At 48.8% G+C, this 17,841-nt stretch overlaps 2 protein-coding genes across 13 annotated transcripts in view; both read left to right on the top strand.

Annotated features, from left to right (window-relative positions):
* AIF1 (allograft inflammatory factor 1) overlaps nt 1-12,380 on the top strand; it is a 38,013-nt gene extending 25,633 nt beyond the window's left edge. For 2 of the 6 annotated variants that reach the window (XM_029585915.1, XM_029585918.1), the window contains exons 2-6: nt 9,151-9,212; nt 11,098-11,164; nt 11,375-11,416; nt 11,748-11,910; nt 12,002-12,380. In XM_029585915.1, coding sequence (XP_029441775.1) covers nt 9,151-9,212; nt 11,098-11,164; nt 11,375-11,416; nt 11,748-11,910; nt 12,002-12,086 — 419 coding nt within the window. In that variant the 3' untranslated portion in view covers nt 12,087-12,380. Of the gene's footprint in view, nt 1-6,309; nt 6,443-6,575; nt 6,733-9,088; nt 9,213-11,097; nt 11,165-11,374; nt 11,417-11,747; nt 11,911-12,001 lie in introns of those variants that run through there. The other 4 variants (XM_029585917.1, XM_029585920.1, XM_029585916.1 and 1 more) reach the window with 4 other exon arrangements.
* A 598-nt stretch (nt 12,381-12,978) lies between these two features.
* The window catches only part of PRRC2A (proline rich coiled-coil 2A), an 80,693-nt gene continuing 75,830 nt past the window's right edge, over nt 12,979-17,841 (top strand). For 3 of the 7 annotated variants that reach the window (XM_029585910.1, XM_029585912.1, XM_029585908.1), the window contains exon 1: nt 12,986-13,857. The gene's annotated coding sequence lies outside the window, so the exon portion shown is untranslated. Of the gene's footprint in view, nt 13,858-17,841 lie in introns of all 7 variants that reach the window. The other 4 variants (XM_029585909.1, XM_029585907.1, XM_029585913.1 and 1 more) reach the window with 3 other exon arrangements.

Genomic DNA, 17,841 nt, shown 5'->3' with positions numbered 1-17,841 from the left:
ACTCGTGTATGAGGGACAGTGAGGGGAGGGGGAGTTTTATCCTTAATATAAAGTGAATGGTGTAACTTGTGTATGTGGGTCAGCGAGGGGTGCAGGCGTTTTATCTCTGCCTCAGGTACACAGTTTCAGAGGTAAATTCAGGCCTGGCGCTCCCCTGGCAGGGCCGGTGTTTGTGGCAGGGAGCAGCTAGCAGTCAGGTTTTCTGCTCGCCTTGTTCTCACTTTTACACTTCTCAGAAGAGGGTGTTCTCACCTCACGGGTCCCACCCCCACCGCACACACGCGCCCGGCATCATTTCCCCCTTCTCTCTCTCTGCTGTAAGCTGCTGTACTCGGGTGGGTGGCAGAGACAGGTGCAGCAGGCAGGAGGGGATGGGCTAAGGCCAGGGAGCGGATGCTTCGGGATGCGTTTGTGTGGCACATTTTGCACAGTTCTTGCATGGATGGAATACGATTTTTGGGGGACCTCCAGCTCTTCCGGTTCTCTTTGAAGTGGAGGGGGGGGGGGAGTTGGCCCTGGACCCAGGAACTTTCACAGGCCTGTGCAGCCCTGGGTTTGGGCACCATAAACCTTAAGTGCCGGGTTTTCCTCCAGCGGAGACAGGTTTTCAGTTCTGACTGCTGGAAGCAGTTGTGTGTGTGTGTGTGTGTGTGTGTTTGTTGTAGTCTTTGGCGTTCACGGTGTTGCGGTGCCCTCTGCTGGCTGCAGGTGGGATGGCACCATGTACAAACCATCCCCTTAGGTAGTGGCCCTGTCCGGGACGGGTATGGTGTCTCTCGCTTTGGGGGAAGGCTCTTCCCGTATACGCCGGATCCTGCCTTATCGAGTGTAAAGGAGTGAGCCATTAGTCGCATTCACTGTAGTTTGCTTTAAAACAAAAAAAAGAACTCAGTATATATATATATATATATATAGAGAGAGAGAGAGAGAGAGAGAGAGAGAGAGAGAGAGAGAGAGAGAGAGACTCAGTTCATGCAGATTTATCTCCTGAATATTCCTTGTGGATATCCTGAAAACCCGACTGGTGGCGGAGGTCCCCGGCACAGGTTCGGGAAGCGCTGGCCTAGAGGGTTTACAATCTTAAGACCTTGATTTATTTACTGAGCTGCAATACGGCAAGGGACCTTCATTTTCGGTTGGGTTTTTTTTTTTTTTTTTAATTTTCCAGGGAATTTCTCAGGGTTCATTAGGACAAGAACGAGGAGAAAATCAGTAGAAAAACGTGACTCCTTGTTCTTCTGGGTAAGTATCGGAGATTATTGTGCTGGACGGAAGCCGGGACGATAAAACGGTATCGAGCAGACCTTCCCAGTCGCCCATTCTGCAGCATCCCCATCTCTACCCCCCCCCCCCCCCCGCCCCTTGTTTATCAGGTCCCTCTCTCCCCTCACACCTCCCTCCCCCCGTCGCTACAGCATTCCTCCTTAGCGGCGGTGGTTCCAGGCTCCCCCCTCTTTCTCTCTCTCTCCCTCTTGGCGGCAGCTCGCCGAGGCTCCCGGGCTCCGCAGCGCTGCACCCCTGCTGCTCTCATGATAAAATATCGCGCCCTGAGAAATGACCCTCTTAGGTTTGCTACCCCGAGGTAACAAGAGGGTGACGTGACTTGCCGGCTTCAAAATGCTACACCTGTGGTGCTGAACTGCAAGGAGACCACCGCGAATTTCCCCCTGCCGTTTCCAAGAAATGCTGGAGAGACTGGACACGAACGATCTGTGTCCCACGTTCGGTGGCACTGCCCAGAGGTTATCCCCTTTGGGAAATCCGTTCACCATGCCATTAGAAAAATAACCGATACTTGCAATCGCCTGAGATCCAGGACTGTTTCGTATTCGGGCCTGGCGAACACCACCAGGCAGTTCCCTACAAGGCAGCCTGATTAAACGCTGATTGGTGGCAGCTAGAAGCGCCTTAAGCCTTTAGGTGGAAAAAAAATGGCCTCCTCCTGCCATACTACAATGGTTATCTAATATGTAGGATGGCGTTCATGGAAAAAGCCATGGCTGAAAAACAAATACCTTACCTATATTTACTCGGCATTACGCCATCTTCTCGCAAGGGCCCAGTATGTGCTGACCTCTTCCTTTTTAAATATTTGTTTGTCCCCCCCCCGGTTATGATTTGATTCCCTTAATCTATTATTCTTATACATAGGAGATTTATTGGCAAATATTATCCTCAACACTATTCTTTTCAGATAAAACAGACAAACACACAAAAAACCCAAAGAAACCCAGGAAGTAGCCAGCCAGGAAAAGGATCTTGGTGTCATTGAGGACAATATGTTGTAATCCTTGGGCTCATTGGGTGGCGGCGGCCAAGAAAGCAAATAGAATATTAGGAATGACCCCAAAAGGAACAGTGGAAAGATCATTTTTAGGCACGTTAGCTAGATCTCCGGAAGACTTTGTACCGCGAATAGAATAGCTGTGGATCAGAACAGGTTCCAGTGATTGATGAGCAAGAATCAATATATTGAGCGCAGGGATGGTACAAAGGCATGACCCTATCACCATGTGTTCCCTCATTCCTGAGTCTTCCTGGCACCAATGTGCTGAAGAAGAGCTGGGATGGCCCCAAGGACCATTCGGGGGTCCCTGGGAACATCAAACGCCATGACACTTGATATTTCTTTATCGCCTGGAAAGATCAAATGATAAAGACTAGTACCCATACCAACGAGCTGATAATAAGTTAGACAATAGATGTCTTTTACCAAATTGATGACTTTTACCAAATGGAAGATCAAAGGACTGGTACTGAAATGTCTTTGAAATACCTAACTTGCAGAGAGATATATAAAACATTTCATCCCCTGACCACTGGTATGCCCCAGGGTTCATCACAGTCAACGATGTTATTCAGCATCCATTTACGGTTAACCTGTAATTACTTGCAGGTCTCGGCCTAAAATGTTGTCTCATAAAACTGAGATCATCTACTTCAGTAGATCACCATCATACTTTCCATCATCAGTTGCATCCCAGGATTGTCCCATTAAGGAGGTAGGTTATTTAGAAGTCATGTTTGACTCGATTCTCTCATGTAAGTCTCACATCAAAAAGAGTGGTTCAGCCGTCCTTGTGGAAGCTCAGAATTTTGCAGAAAAACTTAAGCCTTATCTTGAACCAAATTACTTTAGAATGGTCTTGCAAGTCGCTAGTAATCTCCAAGCTAGATTTCTGAAATTCAGTTTATTTATGATTACCGAAGGACGTTCTAGTCATATTCAAAATTCAGCCACTATCATCCTCACTAGCACTTTGAGATATGACATTTTACCTGTTCTATTATTGGTTGCCAGTGGAACAGAGTCCAATTTAAAATCTTGACAATGCTTCACAAAGCTATGAGCGGCGATGCACCCGTAGGTATTAACTAACTCAGCTCCTTTTTAGAAGTCAGTTTAGGGACATTATGGATTGTCTTTATCTTGTCTTCTGCTGGAAAGATTCCTGAAGCATCAATTGAAAAGCCCAAAATATGTGATACAGGTAGTATTGTGGAGAAACGTTGTTGACCAGTGGTTTTTCCCTAAATAAATAATTGACGCAGGGCTGAAAGCAACCCTTACTTGTTTAGAATGAAAGGCTTATTAGCTAGTGTGAAAATAAGCTAAAAGTATTTTTGTAAAGCATAAGAGTGATTTGTTTGCTGTGAAAACTGTTATAATGAAAGTGATGCATTTATTTATTTATTTATTTATTTATTATTTTTATTATACCGAGTTTCATGATAAGAATCACATCAACCCGGTTTACAATTAACATGTGTGTGGAGGCAGGGAGTAACATAGTGATAAACATTTCCCAATTCAACATTAAATATAGTGTGAAACTTAAAAAATATTAAAACAATAATTAGGACGTGAGAAAGTTACAAAAAACAGGGAATAATAACTAGGACCAGAAAGGGGGAGGGAATTAAAAAAGAGAATATTTACATTTCAGCCAACTGAAATGTAAATATTTCTTATTTGTTATTTAAATGTAAATATTTCAATTTGAAGAAACATATGCATGTTTCTTCAAATTGTTATTCTCTTATTTGACCCTTAAGATCTTACTGGGGCTGTATCGGGATTTTCGGAAGGGATAGGGGGAGGTGGGGAAGGAAGGGTAAGTGTTGGGTTAAAGGCATACCTTTATCCTGTATATTTTAACCTTTGGAGATGCTTTTCATGGGGATCATTCTTTTTTTTTTTGTTTTTTTAGGTTCCTTAATATTGTTGGATATCATTGGCTAGAGCCCAGTGACCTGCTGATTACATCACCTCATTAGGTGACCTCCTGCTAATTGTCTCTTTTAGCCAATAAGAAGTAAGGTGTCAGTTGCTGAAAATGATTCATCCAGTGGGTAGCCCTTACTTTGATGAAATTTCCTATAAAAAGAGCCACCCTGTTTAGTCTGAGTCTCTGAAATGTGAATCCTAGAGAAAATTTGAGCTGGACTGTGTGTGCTGTTAAGTGCATGTGGATTGTACGGGGAGATTTAAAATTGAGAGAGGTCTTTGTTAGCGAGTATGGGGCCTGTTTCACAGGATAACAGTAGCTGTAACTAGTGAATTGTGTGGACCAGCGCACAGAGTAAGAGAAGCAGTGAATCCAGGCCAGCATTTCATTAGTAATTTTTTTTTTAATTTAAAGTTAATGTTCTTTCTGAAGAGGCTTGTATTGCCTGATGTGGTGTTTTAGAAGATAAAGGAAGTTAAACTGTTGTGAAGGTAAGCCAAGATCCAGAATATATCTAAACTAGGTGATAGGAAATTTAGATGTTTTTAGCATTATAGGAGCCTCTTATCAGCACATAACTTACACATCTAAATTCAGCTGGTGCCAAACTTAGCAGCTGAAAAACTGAAGTAGCTAAATTAGGCCTGCAATGTATTTTCTCCCTGTACTGAGAACAAGAATGATCAGTATTGAAGCACAAAACACGAGTAGATCCTAATCTTAAACCTGATAGGAGCGGACGATAACACCATTGAATAAACAGCTCAGGCAAAAAGGATACATTTTATTTGTTCAATCAAAGGATTCAACAGCAAGTATCTTCCTGGTGCCACCTCCTGGATGAACAATAACTTTAATAAAACGTTTCCTGTGACCGTTGGATTGGTCGCTCACATCGCCAGTCTAAGACATGAAATTTCTTCTTCAGCATGCCATACCGGACTGACTTGAATGTTTAGGGTCGTTGCCTGGCTGCATGGCCTACTTTTAGCTCACAGACACGCTTCCCCTAGAATTTTCTGATTACAAAGCAGAATTCGTGGCTCCGTCAATGACAGTAAGCCGCCCAGCTCCTCATGCCGCCCTGTGCCGTAATGCTCCGCCGCCACGCTTGCTGGTGAGGACGAGGTTCTTATTTTTGGAAGTCAGTGTTTGGTAGGGACTTGCATTCATTTTTTTATGAATTAGACCTTTAGCTTTTAGTCTGGGGTTCTCTGTGCATGATTTTCCTGGTTTACTCTTGGGGTGATTTTGGCAGGATGACTGCTTCTGGGTAAAGTCATTGTAGCGTTCAGCTTTTATTCCCCCCACTGTAGGCTATCTATCTGAAAGTGGATGGATGGAGCCCCCAAATGATGTTTAGACAGATGAGCATCAGCTACTTTTTTTTTTTTTCGTCTGTGCCGAGATTTCTTTTGGTCGTGGAATATGTGGCTAACCTGCCCCCTCCCAAACCACCCAACAAATTTTCTTGGCATGATCCTCGTGGACCCTTCACATCTCCCGAAAATTTGGTGTGGATAGGACGTAGAACCAAAGTGACATTAGGTGGCATCATGGCGTGAGCGTTTTCCTGGAATACAGTGGATCTGACCAAACGCAACCCCCTGTCAGGGTCCTCGTCGTGTCCTGAAACTTTGCTGCACCAAAACGAAAAAGCTATTAGGTGGCATAATTGCCAAAAAGGAAGTATAACTGCGTATGCACATTCGTGGAACATGCGGACCCTCAAAAACCATCCCTTCGTGATCCTTATGGACACCTCCCCCCCCCCCCGCCCGGCACGTTCTGCCGATTTGGTCTGCTTCCAGATGCAAAACTTTAAAAAGTCATCGGGGGATGACAAATGTGTGCGTGCATCTTCGCGAATGAAAAAAATAAATTAAAAAAAAATTCCTGTCAAAATCCTGGCGTCCGTCCAGACATGCCCTAGGAATCTGGGGTGGACAGGACACTGAATAGGAAAGTTATTAGTGAAAGTCAGACTGTAAACACACACACACACACTCACACGTACACAGGCAGGGTGATTGCACAAGCCCCATTCCCCCTTCGGATTGTAGCGCTAATCCCCATCTTGCCAGGAAGTTGCAGTGACTGTGCAGAACGCCTGAGTGTTCCTGTAGCACCTCCTGCGGTGAGACAGGCAGGGACTCTGCGGGAGGGCCGAGTCTCCCTCTAGCACACCCCAGCATGAAACAGCAGGGACTGCGGTAGGAGGACTGAGTGTGTATGTGTGAGAGAGACAGATAAGGAGCAGTATGTGTGTGTGTGTGTGTGTGTGGGGGGGGGGGGGGTGTCAGTCTTCCGGTGCCGCTCCGAGTCAGGGACAAGGTTGCTTGGGGGGGTGGACACAGCAGGCAGGCTTTCATAGGGAGCTTCTTTCTCTCTGCTTAGAAAGAGGAAGTGTGAAGCTTTTATCTCTTAGTAAAACTCGGCAGCCGATGATAGAACTCCAGGGTCAGAAAGGAAGAAGCTATGAGCGGGAAAGACAGCGCTCAGGGTAAGAGGAAAACGGGTACAACGCTTCGTGTGTTTCCTTTTATCTTATTCTGCGCAACTCGGGAGCAGCGACTGTGGGACCCGTGAGGCTGTATTACTGGGGAGGACTCGGCTCGGGGGCTGTGGGTGCGGGGCCCATAAAACTGTAGTGCAGAGGACTCATCTTGGTGGCAGTGGGACCCATGAATCTGTGGTACTGTGGAGGGCTCGGCCCAGGGGCAGAGAGTGTGGGACCCGTGAGGCTGTATTACTGGGAAGGACTCAGCTGGGGGGCTGTGGGTGTGGGACCCATAAAACTGTAGTGCAGAGGACTCATCTTGGTGGCAGTGGGACCCATGAATCTGTGGTACTGTGGAGGGCTCGGCCCAGGGGCAGTGAGTGTGGGACCCGTGAGGCTGTCGTACTGGGGAGGACTCAGCCTGGGAGCAGTGGACGTGTGGACCCATGAAGTGCAGAACTGGGGAGGCCTCAGCTCGGCCGGGGGCAGCGAGTGTGGGTCCTATGAGGCCCTAATTCTGGGAGAGTTCGCCTGGGTGGCAGTGAGCGAGAGACCCACGAGGCAGTAGTGCTGGGGGGAGGACTCAGCTCGGGGGCTGTGGGCGCGGGGGGGGGCCATGAGACTGCAGTGCTAGGGGGAGGCTGAATGTTCGCTTCCAGGAAACGGCAGCAGGGCACCGATTCTCCTGACCGCAGGGCGACAATTAGACACTGACCGTGCCTGGCCGTGGGGTGAATCTAGGGTACTGGTGACCACTGTGGCTCGCGGCCTTGCCCCACGAGATGAATGAAGCCTTTGACCTCTTGGTACCGTCGTCCGTGGTCGTCCGTGGCGGCTGCGCTGCTGACTCCCCTCGGCCCTCTCTGGACCCTCCCACGCCGTCTCTCCCCCTTGGGTCCCTCTCTCCTCCCTCCGGGCTTCCTCTGAACACATCACCGGGCCTCAGCGAGGAAAATGGGGAAGCTTCAGTCCCTGGTCTCTTCCGGCCGAGGAGGAGAAGCAGCAGCAGCCGGGGAAGACCAGGACCGCTGAGCGGCAGGGAGAAAGGGAAGTGAGATGCGAGGAGGCGGGAGTACAATTGACCTTCACCTGACCTCTGGTGGCCTATCAATGGATATTTCTGGCCAACGCTGAAGCAGAAAAGTTTAAGTGGGGTTTCTTCTTGTGGCTGAGCAGGGGGCAGGTATAACTCTCCTAGCACCAGCTTTTTTTTTTTTTTCTGTTTTGCTCCACCTTCCTTGGCCGCCCGTGCCGTGTTTGTGCTTTAACACGAATCGGTCTGACGCCGGCACGGGGCGCTGATGAAGATCCGCTCGTCAGCTATCCGTGCTGTTTTCATGTTTTATGGGATGTCAGGGTACTGCCTGCGCGGGGCTCTGATGAAGATCCGCTCGTCAGCTATCCGTGCTGTTTTCATGTTTTATGGGATGTCAGGGTACTGCCTGCGTGGGGCGCTGAGGAAGATCCGCTCTTCAGCTATCCCTGCTGTGTTCATGTTTTTACGTGTATCAGTGCGACACCTGCGCGGGGCTCTGATGAAGATCTGCTCTTCAGCTATCCGTGCTGTGTTCATGTTTTATGGGATGTCAGGGTAATGCCTGCGTGGGGCGCTGAGTAAGATCCTCTCTTCAGCTATCCCTGCTGTGTTCATGTTTTTACGTGTATCAGTGCGACACCTGCGCGGGGCTCTGATGAAGATCTGCTCTTCAGCTATCCGTGCTGTGTTCATGTTTTTACGTGTATCAGTGCAACACCTGCGCGGGGTGCTGATGGAGATCTGCTTTGTAGCTCTCAGTGCTGCGTTCATGCGCTACATGTATCAAAATGTGAGGCCTGCACGGGGCTCTGATGAATACCCGCTTTTCAGCTGTCTGTGCTGTATTCAGGGCCTCGGGCGTATCAGTGTACTGGGGCTGGGGTGACAGGGATGAGCACTGATGATGAGCAGCACAGTAAACTCACCTTCCCTTCCAATTTACCCATCTGATAACAGGGAAGTTAACGATTTTCTTTGATTTAGGAGGGTTGTTTTTTTTATTAATTATATACAATAATCTCATAAAAGGACAGTACAGAGCGTTTGTTCCAGCCGGTCTGTCCAGTCTAGAGTCTTTCTCTCATCGGTCTCTCCACCCCATTTCTAACGCGGACCTCCATTATCTGTCCCAAGGACCCCCCACCTTGCTGGTCAGCTAGGCCAGGCCCTGTTGTTGTCTTGTTTTTTAGTTTTTCTGTTATTAAGCGTCGCTGCTTCGAGACTTCCCAATGCAGAACTCCATAGGTGGAGGGGGGGGAGTGGGTGAGAGCCGGGGTGTGTGTGTGTCCCCCACCTAACGCTAATCTCTCGTTTACCAATCAGCACGCTCTGCCTCTGCTTGAGCCGCACGGGTGCGTAAAAACAGGGCCTGATCTTTGTTCCAGGTGGCAAAGCCTTTGGTGAGCTGAGGGCCAAGCAGGCAGAGCAGCTGGAGGAACTGAATAAGGTAAGGGGGAGGGGAGGTTATTCAAAGCAGTTCACCTGGATAAAGGGCGATTTCGTCGTCTAAAAGCGGCCCGTCTGGGAATTTCCGGCCCTGCCGTCCGGTTTCTGCGGGCCGCCTGCTTTTCACTGCATTGATGAGTGGCGTTTCCGGGGAGGGGGGGTGGTGGTGGAAGAGAAACGCGTTTAGGCCAGGGGGAGCAAAACACGGGGGGGGGGGGGGGGGCGCGTAGCTTCGTTTTCCCGAACGCACACGTGCCGCTTTGCACCCTCCTCTCCCTGCCGCCCAGCACGAAGGGCGTGGGGGACGCTACACCGGGACCTCTGCGGCCGCCTGCGCGGTCTGCCCCCTTTGAAACCCGGCTGCGGTGCGCGCGGAGCCAGAGGCGCCCCCTGCTCGCGGCAGGCGAGGCGGGCGACTGGTCCCCCCCCCCCCCGGAAAAGGTTTGGCCGGTCCCCCGCCCCTCCCGAAACCCTTGCGTCGTGTGTTTAGACATCCGCAGCAGAAGAGCGCGTGCTCAGCTCGGCCGGGAAGATTAAACACAAGGGAAACCGCTTAAGAGAGCTCCGGCGATAAAACCCATCCTTCCGGGCGCCGCCCTGCGCGGGCGCACGCTCGCGGCTCCCCCCGGTGCCTCCCGCTTCAGACCTCGCCGCAGTTCACGCTCAAGAGTTACTGCAGAGCGACACTGGAGCGCAAAGCTCAGGATGTGTGGGGGACTTTTGTTTGTTTTTTTTTTGACCTGCAGCTGACGTCTCGATGTATAAACGATCCCTTCGGTTCAGAACTCGCTGCAGTTTGCGCTCAGTTACGGCGCAGCGACGCCCCCCCACCCCCCCCCCCCCCCCAGGAGGCAGAAAGCCGACTCCCTGAGCCCTTTCGTGTGCCTAAAACGGTTGCGCATTTCACGCAGACCGCGGAGAGGCCTTCCAGAAGTGGGGCACGGAGTTGAGGCAGAGAGGTGGAACTTACGCTCCTGTTTCTTAATTTAAAAAAAAAAAAAAAAAAAGCGTGCGCCCGTGAGTGTCCAGGCCGTAAGTTACGCCCCGCGGAGAGAAGCTAGGGCCCTTGCACCAGGCTATTTTGTTCCCATGCTTGACCCGGTCACCCCAAAGGATTTTCAAAGCAGACAGGGGTTTGAGTCCACGTTGAAAACTCTGTGCATGCTCCCCGCTACGGCATGGGGATTAGTTTAAATCTGGCAGTAACCCCTGACACCATCCACCGGTGTCTGATTGATCGATCAGTTAAAGACGATTGGCGTTTAGTGGGAGAGAGAGAGGGGGCCAGGTACTGAGGTGGGCTTTATCCCCTCTTAGTGGATGAACTCAACATGTCGTCATGGGACCATCTGACTCTTTGGCTCGAGAGATTAAACGTGGACTCCCCCACTGGGGGGGAGAGGAGAGAGCCCCCCCCCACTACGCGATCTTTTAAAGTCCACGGGCCCACGTCGCGGGGGAGAAAAGCCGTGTTCGAACGCGGGAAGAAGTCAGTAACGCTGCGAACAAGCCCCCGGGGAGGGCAGCCGGGGGGGTCTCCGAGTCGAGGGTGCAAGGGGGTGATGCTATCCCTCTCCGAAATCGATTTCGCTATCCAGGATGGACAGCGAGTCGCGGTTTAACTCTCGGGTTTCCAGGGGTAGCGGAGGGCGCATTTTAACCATCTGCACGACTCGGCAGATAAGGGCAGGTCCTGAGCTGGCATCTCGTCGTCGGCCAGCTGGTGTTCCACCGGTGGGGCCGCGGCAGGCTCGTGCCGGAGGCCAGGCCCGTGATTCAGCCACAGACGATGGGATGGGGGGGGAGGCGCGCGGTGGGAGGGATCCCCGGTTCTCGCCTGCATGCTAATTTCAGTCTGTTTCTTTCCCCCCCCCCTCCCGCAACAGGAGTTTCTGGATGACCCAAAGTATAATCTGGACGAGGATTTGGAGGGGAAGCTGGAGATTTTCAAGAGTGAGTAGCCTCCTGTGACCTGGTGGTGGTGGTGGCCACGATACCCAACAGTGGACAGGCGGGGGGGGGGTGCACTTTCTGTGGGTGGGCTTCTTTCTTCTGACAACGTACAGAGAGAAAAAAGAAGGGACAGGAAAGGAGATACGAAGCTCGGCGTGCTGCTGGGAAAAGCAATGACTTTGTTCCCTTCTGCCTCTCGCTCTCTTTCAGAGAAATTCATGGAGTTTGACCTGAATGACCAAGGAGACATCGGTGAGTTCAGAAGGATGCAGCTGAGAGGCGCCGCGCAACCCTGGTGGGCGGGATTGGGGCGTCGCTGGGATGGCTCCAGGTCATCACACGCGGGCGAATCCAGGCCTGGGTTTTGTTTTTTTTGTTTGTTTGCACTCGGTGCATGCTGGGCCTTGTAGTTCTTATTCCCTCAGGAAAGACGGGAACTACAGACCCTTGGATGCAACGGGGGCTAAACCATCAACTCACGGTTGGGTCCCCTTCAAGTCACTTAACACCCACCAAATCACTTCATTCCCCTCAAGTCACTTAACCTCCTCTCAAGTCACGTAACCTCCCTCTTGGGCTGTAGACATCATGTCCTTGAAGAGGATGCTGGAGAAGCTCGGGGCAGCCAAGACGCACCTGGAGCTGAAAAAGATGATGGGCGAGGTGACAGGCGGCGCCGGAGAGGTCATATCCTACCGCGACTTTGTGCGGATGATGCTGGGGAAACGGTCCGCCATCTTGAAAATGTGAGCAGAAGTTCTCTGGGTTGTGGGGAAAGGGGAGGCAGGGGCTTGTCCTCGATACTCGAGACTGACTCCTCTCTCCAACCCACTGCAGCATTCTGATGTACGAAGAGAAAGCCAAAGAGGAGGAGAGGCCGGCTGGACCCCCGCCCAAGAAAGGCATCTCGGACCTCCCCTAGGGGGCCCGCGTCTGCTCTTCGGGTCCATCCGGGACCAGGACCCGGCACCTAGCCGAGGCCAGGCATAAACCTGCCCACAACGCAGATTAAAAACATTTGCTTTTTGTTTAATAAGTGAGCTGAATACAAAAAAATAATAATAATAATCAAATTTACTCCAGAGCTACGGAGACAGCAACCTACGTCAAAGCATCCTTCCCCCTTCTCCCAGTGTGATTCCATCAGATCGTTCCTTTAGCCTCTTAATGTTTCTGGTTGCTTAATAAAGGATATTTTTCTTTTCTTTTTTTTAAATGGATTTGATATTCTGCTTTTTCCCCAGGAATGGTCTGAAAGTGGATTACAACCTATGATAAAGGTCTGACAGTTATCAGAACAATAACCTTAACCTTTAGCAATATATACGCCTTCAGAAAGGCAAAGTGATCTGGAGCAGCAGGACGAACGGCCTGCACCAAGGTCTGGTTGAACAGGCACACACCATTGCTTTTTTTTGTTTTCTGGTTCCAGAAAGCGAGGTAGCAGGGTTCTAGGCGAACGGGTAGTGGAACCTCGCTCAGGATCTTGGGTGGGTAGGGAGGCCCTCAGTCTTGTGCAGAAGTCAAATGGGAAGAAAGAAGAAGCCACTGGTGAGGACCAGAGTTCGCTGGGTGGGATGTAGAGTGTAAGGAGATGCTCCAGCATTTGAAGGCAAAGCAGAGGATCTCAGATTTTTCTCCAGTAGCCAGCGTAGTCTGCATGGGATGGGACTGATGTGGTTCCAGTGTTTTGGGCGGCTACGAAGGGGTCTGGCTGCTGTGTTTTCCACAAGTTGTAGTCGTTTCAAGCTAGCCTTGGCGATGCCATTCAGTAAGGAGTTACAATAATCGAATTGGTGGTTAGAACATGAATAACAGGAGCCAGGTTATGTTTCATTTTGTGTTCCTCTAGGATTTGTCCAGGCACATCTTCTGTTGGGTTCTGAATGCAGCTGGACTTATGCCACAAAGAACATCCTTTAAATTAAGTGCTGTTCTTCGTTAGAAATCCGTCAAACCTATCCTTAGACAGCCAAAGTACCAATTCAGCAGGGCCAGCAGCAACCAGAATCATCTCATGAGAGGAGACAGCAGCACAAATATGAGCAGAAGGGCAGCGCGGAGCTGAACATGCCAGCGCACAGGGACGGAAAATTGCGTGCACAGAGCTGCAGCAAAGTTCAGAATCCCCCCGCCGTTTCTCCTTTATGAGATGCTTAAGAATAGGTCCGGCCGCCTCCCGGCCATGCAACACCGGTCGCACTGGAACCCCGCCCCTCCCACTCGAATACATTATGCTAATCTCCGGTCCCGAACACCTCCCCTTGACCACTTACAGATCCTCCCTCCTTCTGACGCCCATCCAGCGTCCGCTCCGTCAGGACTCCGCCCATCCAGCGTCTGGAGCCTGTCGCGTGCGCCGCGTTAACGAGGCGCTTGGGAGAGAGAGAGAGAGCGCGTGTGCGCCTGCGCGCCAGACCTCAGAGTGGGCAGGGCCACGTAAGACGCGCAAGGGCCCCGGATGGCCGTTAGAGGAGGAGGAAGGAGGAGAAGACGACAAGGAAGTGGGAGGAGGCGGGGGGAGGGGGAAAGAGCGAGGATTCCCGAGTGCAGGGAAAAATAATTAAAAAAATAAAATAATAAAAAAAAAAAAGGTCTACGTCCGCCATCCGCCTCCATCCTCCTCCCGGCGCTCCGCACCGCCGCCGGAGAGCGGCCCAGCCGAAGCGCCCAACCCGGCACGACGGGCCCAGGTGGGTATGGGGGGCCGCCGGCGACGGGCTGGCGAGGTGGCGGGCCCCGGCCGGGCCTCCTCTACGCCAGCCGGCTTCCTCTCCCGGCCGCCATGGCGCCGCCATTTTGTTTCCGTTGGAAACCTCGGATGCGATTCCTCTTTCTTCCCTCCCCCCCCCCCCTACCCCGACTTGGAAAAAGGGGGGGGTGAGTTAAAGTGTGTGTGTCCCCCCCCCCCGCAACACGTCAAACCTTCCGTTTATAACGCGCCCCCCCCCCTCTTTTATATCGGGGTATAAAAAAAACCCTATTTACATTCTTCCGGACAAATGTTTTGTTGTTGGACTGGGCCCGTTTAAGATGATCCCACGATAGCGCCTCCGCACTGGGGGGGGGGGGGGGGTACTCGTAGCGCCTCAGCCTTTTAATATATTTGCCTTTTATTATTGTTTAAAGGAATTAAGACGTGGGGACGAGATTCAAGAAGTGGGGGGCTGGGGACTGGTGATTCTCTGTTTTATTTTTGTAGGTTTATTTAACAAGGTGTGTCTGTATAATAGTAATTAAGACAGGTCAGCAGGGGGGGGGGGAGGTTGAAACGTGACCCCCCCTCCCCTATTAAACTCATCCCCCCCCCCCCCGCCTGTTACATAGGATGAGTTCATGTTTTGTTGTTACATAGCAATATCTTGGGATTAAGCTCTGCAGTCTGGTTTCTTCCTGGCTTTTTATTTTTAAACGTATAAACAGGATCCAGCTCTTTGTTTATAATTAGGATGTGGGGCAGGAGTGGCGGTCTCTTAACCCCTCCCTCCCCCAAAATAAAAGGTCATTAAAAAAAATCCATATTTGACAGTATACCCCCAACCTGTTTCTGCCCCCCTTTATTTGACTTTTTTTTTTCCATGAGAATTGAATTTCACCCCTTTCCATTTAAGCAATTATTTCAGTGTTATGGATTATTCCTGGAAAAAATACAATTTGCTTTAGATTTTCACGGTCCCTTGTTGGGGGGGGGGGGGGTAACTGCTTTAATTAGCTTTGTGTACAGTAAAGGCATTGCTTTAAATAACGAATTATATGAAAAAGAAGATGTAATTTTTTTGATGTTTTACTATGGTGCCAGCAATCAGTAATTCGTGTCCTTGATTTTTACAGAGATGGACTGTGCAACCCTCTCTTCCTCCCCCATCACTACAACATAAAAACAGAAAATAATTTTGTATTTTTCTGCCTTGAATCTTTAATTTGTTTCCGGAAAATCTAAAATCATGTTAGGTTTTTCTTACTTAACCATTAAGAATTTTTTTTTAAATTGCTTCTGGTCATTCTAATGTCTTGTCACCTGGCTAGGGAGATCAGGTTTCTTTCTACCTATTTATATTTGAAATGTCATGTGCAGAACAACCTTCTGAGAGGATGTAATTTTTGTTTTTAAGGTTGCTGGGTTCTTAACTTTTGAAGTAGTCAACCTTATTTCAGTAACCTTGCTCCAAGGATTCTAGGGACATTCTGCCTTAAAAAAAAATAAAAATAAACCCCAATTTTCATTGAAATTTGTAAATGTCTCCTTGTGGAAAGAGTCACCTTGTCAGGTTATTTTTAGTATTTGATTAAGGCTGCCCTTTGTAAATTATTTTAGGCTTAATGCTTCCTGTTGGTTAGCTAGCCTTATGAATCTGCTGTGCTTTCCCTGTCCTGGAAAATAATAGATTTAATATACCACTGCAAATGTTCGGTGTTTGTATACATTTATTTGAAAGAAGACTACAGTGGAATGATGGTGTTCATGTTGCACCCCCCCTATATCTTTGATTTCAATAAACTGAATTTTCCCTTCTGAACCCAATGTGATTTTTTTCCCCTTGATCTTGTGTTTCTTGTATTTCGGGTATTATCATTTGAGAGTAACTTAGGGCCTGGTTCACTCACATAGATACAGATTGGGAGAAAAGCCATAGGAAATCAGGTCCTTAAATCGAGGCTGAAAATTCCTAAAATTTTGACCAGTTTAGTACAGTTGATAGTTATCAGTGCATGAATTGCTTTTGGGGACTGTATTTTTTTTTTTCAAGTAGTTAACATAGAATTCCTCAAATTAGGATACTGAGACATGCCTTTTCCATGAAGACGTTTGACCTTATAACTGGTGGGGAAGGCTCACAAGGCCTAATGTGTGTATATTAGCAGCAGCCCAGCCGGCATTGCCTGATCTGTGCTTGGCATAGTGTGTTAAGAGTTATACTCTGGCCCTTGTTTTAATTTTCACATTTAGGACCAGCGATGGGCCATTTGGATTAGTAAGGTTTGTTTGTGAGTGTTTTGGGGGGCTTAGCTCTCTCCAAGGACAACTAGCTGGCTAACTGTGGCACTAACTGGCTAAATCCCAGCTGGATTAAAATGAGGCATTCCAAGGGGTGTTTGAGGACATAATTTACGTGCATAGAATTGAATTTTCATATATGCTAGTTTTGCTTCTGCCTGCAGAAATTGCAGGGACAGAATATGAGGGTACTTTTGTATCTACATACCTGTCAGCAGGTACAGAAGTGCCCATGTTGGAAGTTCCATGCCACTGTTGGAAGGCACGTGGGTACAGTAGTACTTGCGAGCTTTGATTCTAAGCAGCTTAGCTAAAATTGCCCCTTGAAGTGATTGAGGGGTGCAGCATGTCTGTATATAGTGGTATAGTTTTAGTTGTAGTGAGCTGAGATAAAAACGGGAGTCTTGGAAGGTTGTGATACCTTTTTGAAGAAACAAAAAAAAAATAAATTGGGAGGGCATGAGCTTTTGAGACCCATCTAAAGCGCATGCCCTCCCAATCGTTTTAAATTTGTACCTCAAAGTTTCACTATCTATCAAGACTTATTGAGTGAATGAATGGTAGTCCTCTTGTGTTGCATTGGTTTGCAGAAGGCAGGGTGGGTTCCTTAGCCCTCAGATCAGCCCAGACACATGGGTTTTTCTCTCCTACCAGCAGGTGGAGACAGAAGGAAAGCTTTACTGAATTCGTGGTACTTAAGCCAGTGTGCCATATATATTGGATGAATAGTAGTTCTCTTGCATTGGGGGCAGGAACTGTGCGTGACAGGGTGAGATGTTTCCAGCATTTTCCTTTGCATACAGAGCAGCAACCCCAGACGCTCCTGTGGCCTTTTGTTCGCTTCTGTTCCTTGCACCCGTTATATTATTTCTCCCCACCCTTTGGGCATCAGGATATCCATGCCCCCTGGGCCTTAAGAGACTGATTCAGCTGTATTCTGTTCAAATAAGATTTATTTAAGACACCTCAGTTGGTTGTGGTTTGTTGGTTCCATCATTTAAAACCTTTCGAGGTGTGCTTAAATGTTGTCTTTTGGAGGTTTATAAAGATATGAAGAAGACTCTGCCCACGTACCCCCAGAGCAGTGAGTGTTGTCAGCTTTGGCAGATGTCTGTGGTTAAGGCCACCCAGTCTTTATATCACCATTTTCTTTTTTTTTCTTGCAGGATATCCCAGGAAATATTTTCCTTGGTTGCATCTAAGCAAAAACACAGATGTAATTCCAAATAATTATTTAAAATTCAGAAAAAAAACTGAAAGCATTGTGTTTTTTAGGCAGGTTTATGGAGACTTTTAAACTTTACTGCTGTCTTATGTATGTCTTTTTTTCAGTTTTTATTGGATTATTCAGTCTTTTTTTAATTGTAATCCGCACTGATGAATTTTTAGTGGAATATAACACTATATAAATAAACCTTGAAGTTTGTTATTCAGGGGCATCTTTTGGCAGGGAAAACCTTCCCCCATACCGTACACCCTTTGCCTTGGAGCATTGTCTGCTGGTATGTGACTGAGGAGGAGAGTCCTTAGGTGGTGTGCAGTTTGTTAGGAATCTGCTTATAAGAGTCGTTGATAAACATAGGGTGATTCCTCCTGGCTGCCCCCTCCTCCTGGAGGGTATGGTTCTTCCCATCTGAAAGACTGGACAGGAGCTGATAGCCAGGGAATTGAACCATCCGGA

This window comes from Rhinatrema bivittatum, unplaced genomic scaffold, assembly GCF_901001135.1.
Source record: "Rhinatrema bivittatum unplaced genomic scaffold, aRhiBiv1.1, whole genome shotgun sequence".
NCBI lineage: Eukaryota > Metazoa > Chordata > Amphibia > Gymnophiona > Rhinatrematidae > Rhinatrema > Rhinatrema bivittatum.
The sequence above is the reverse complement of the archived record's forward strand: the minus strand, read 5'-3'. Positions and strand labels throughout refer to the sequence as shown.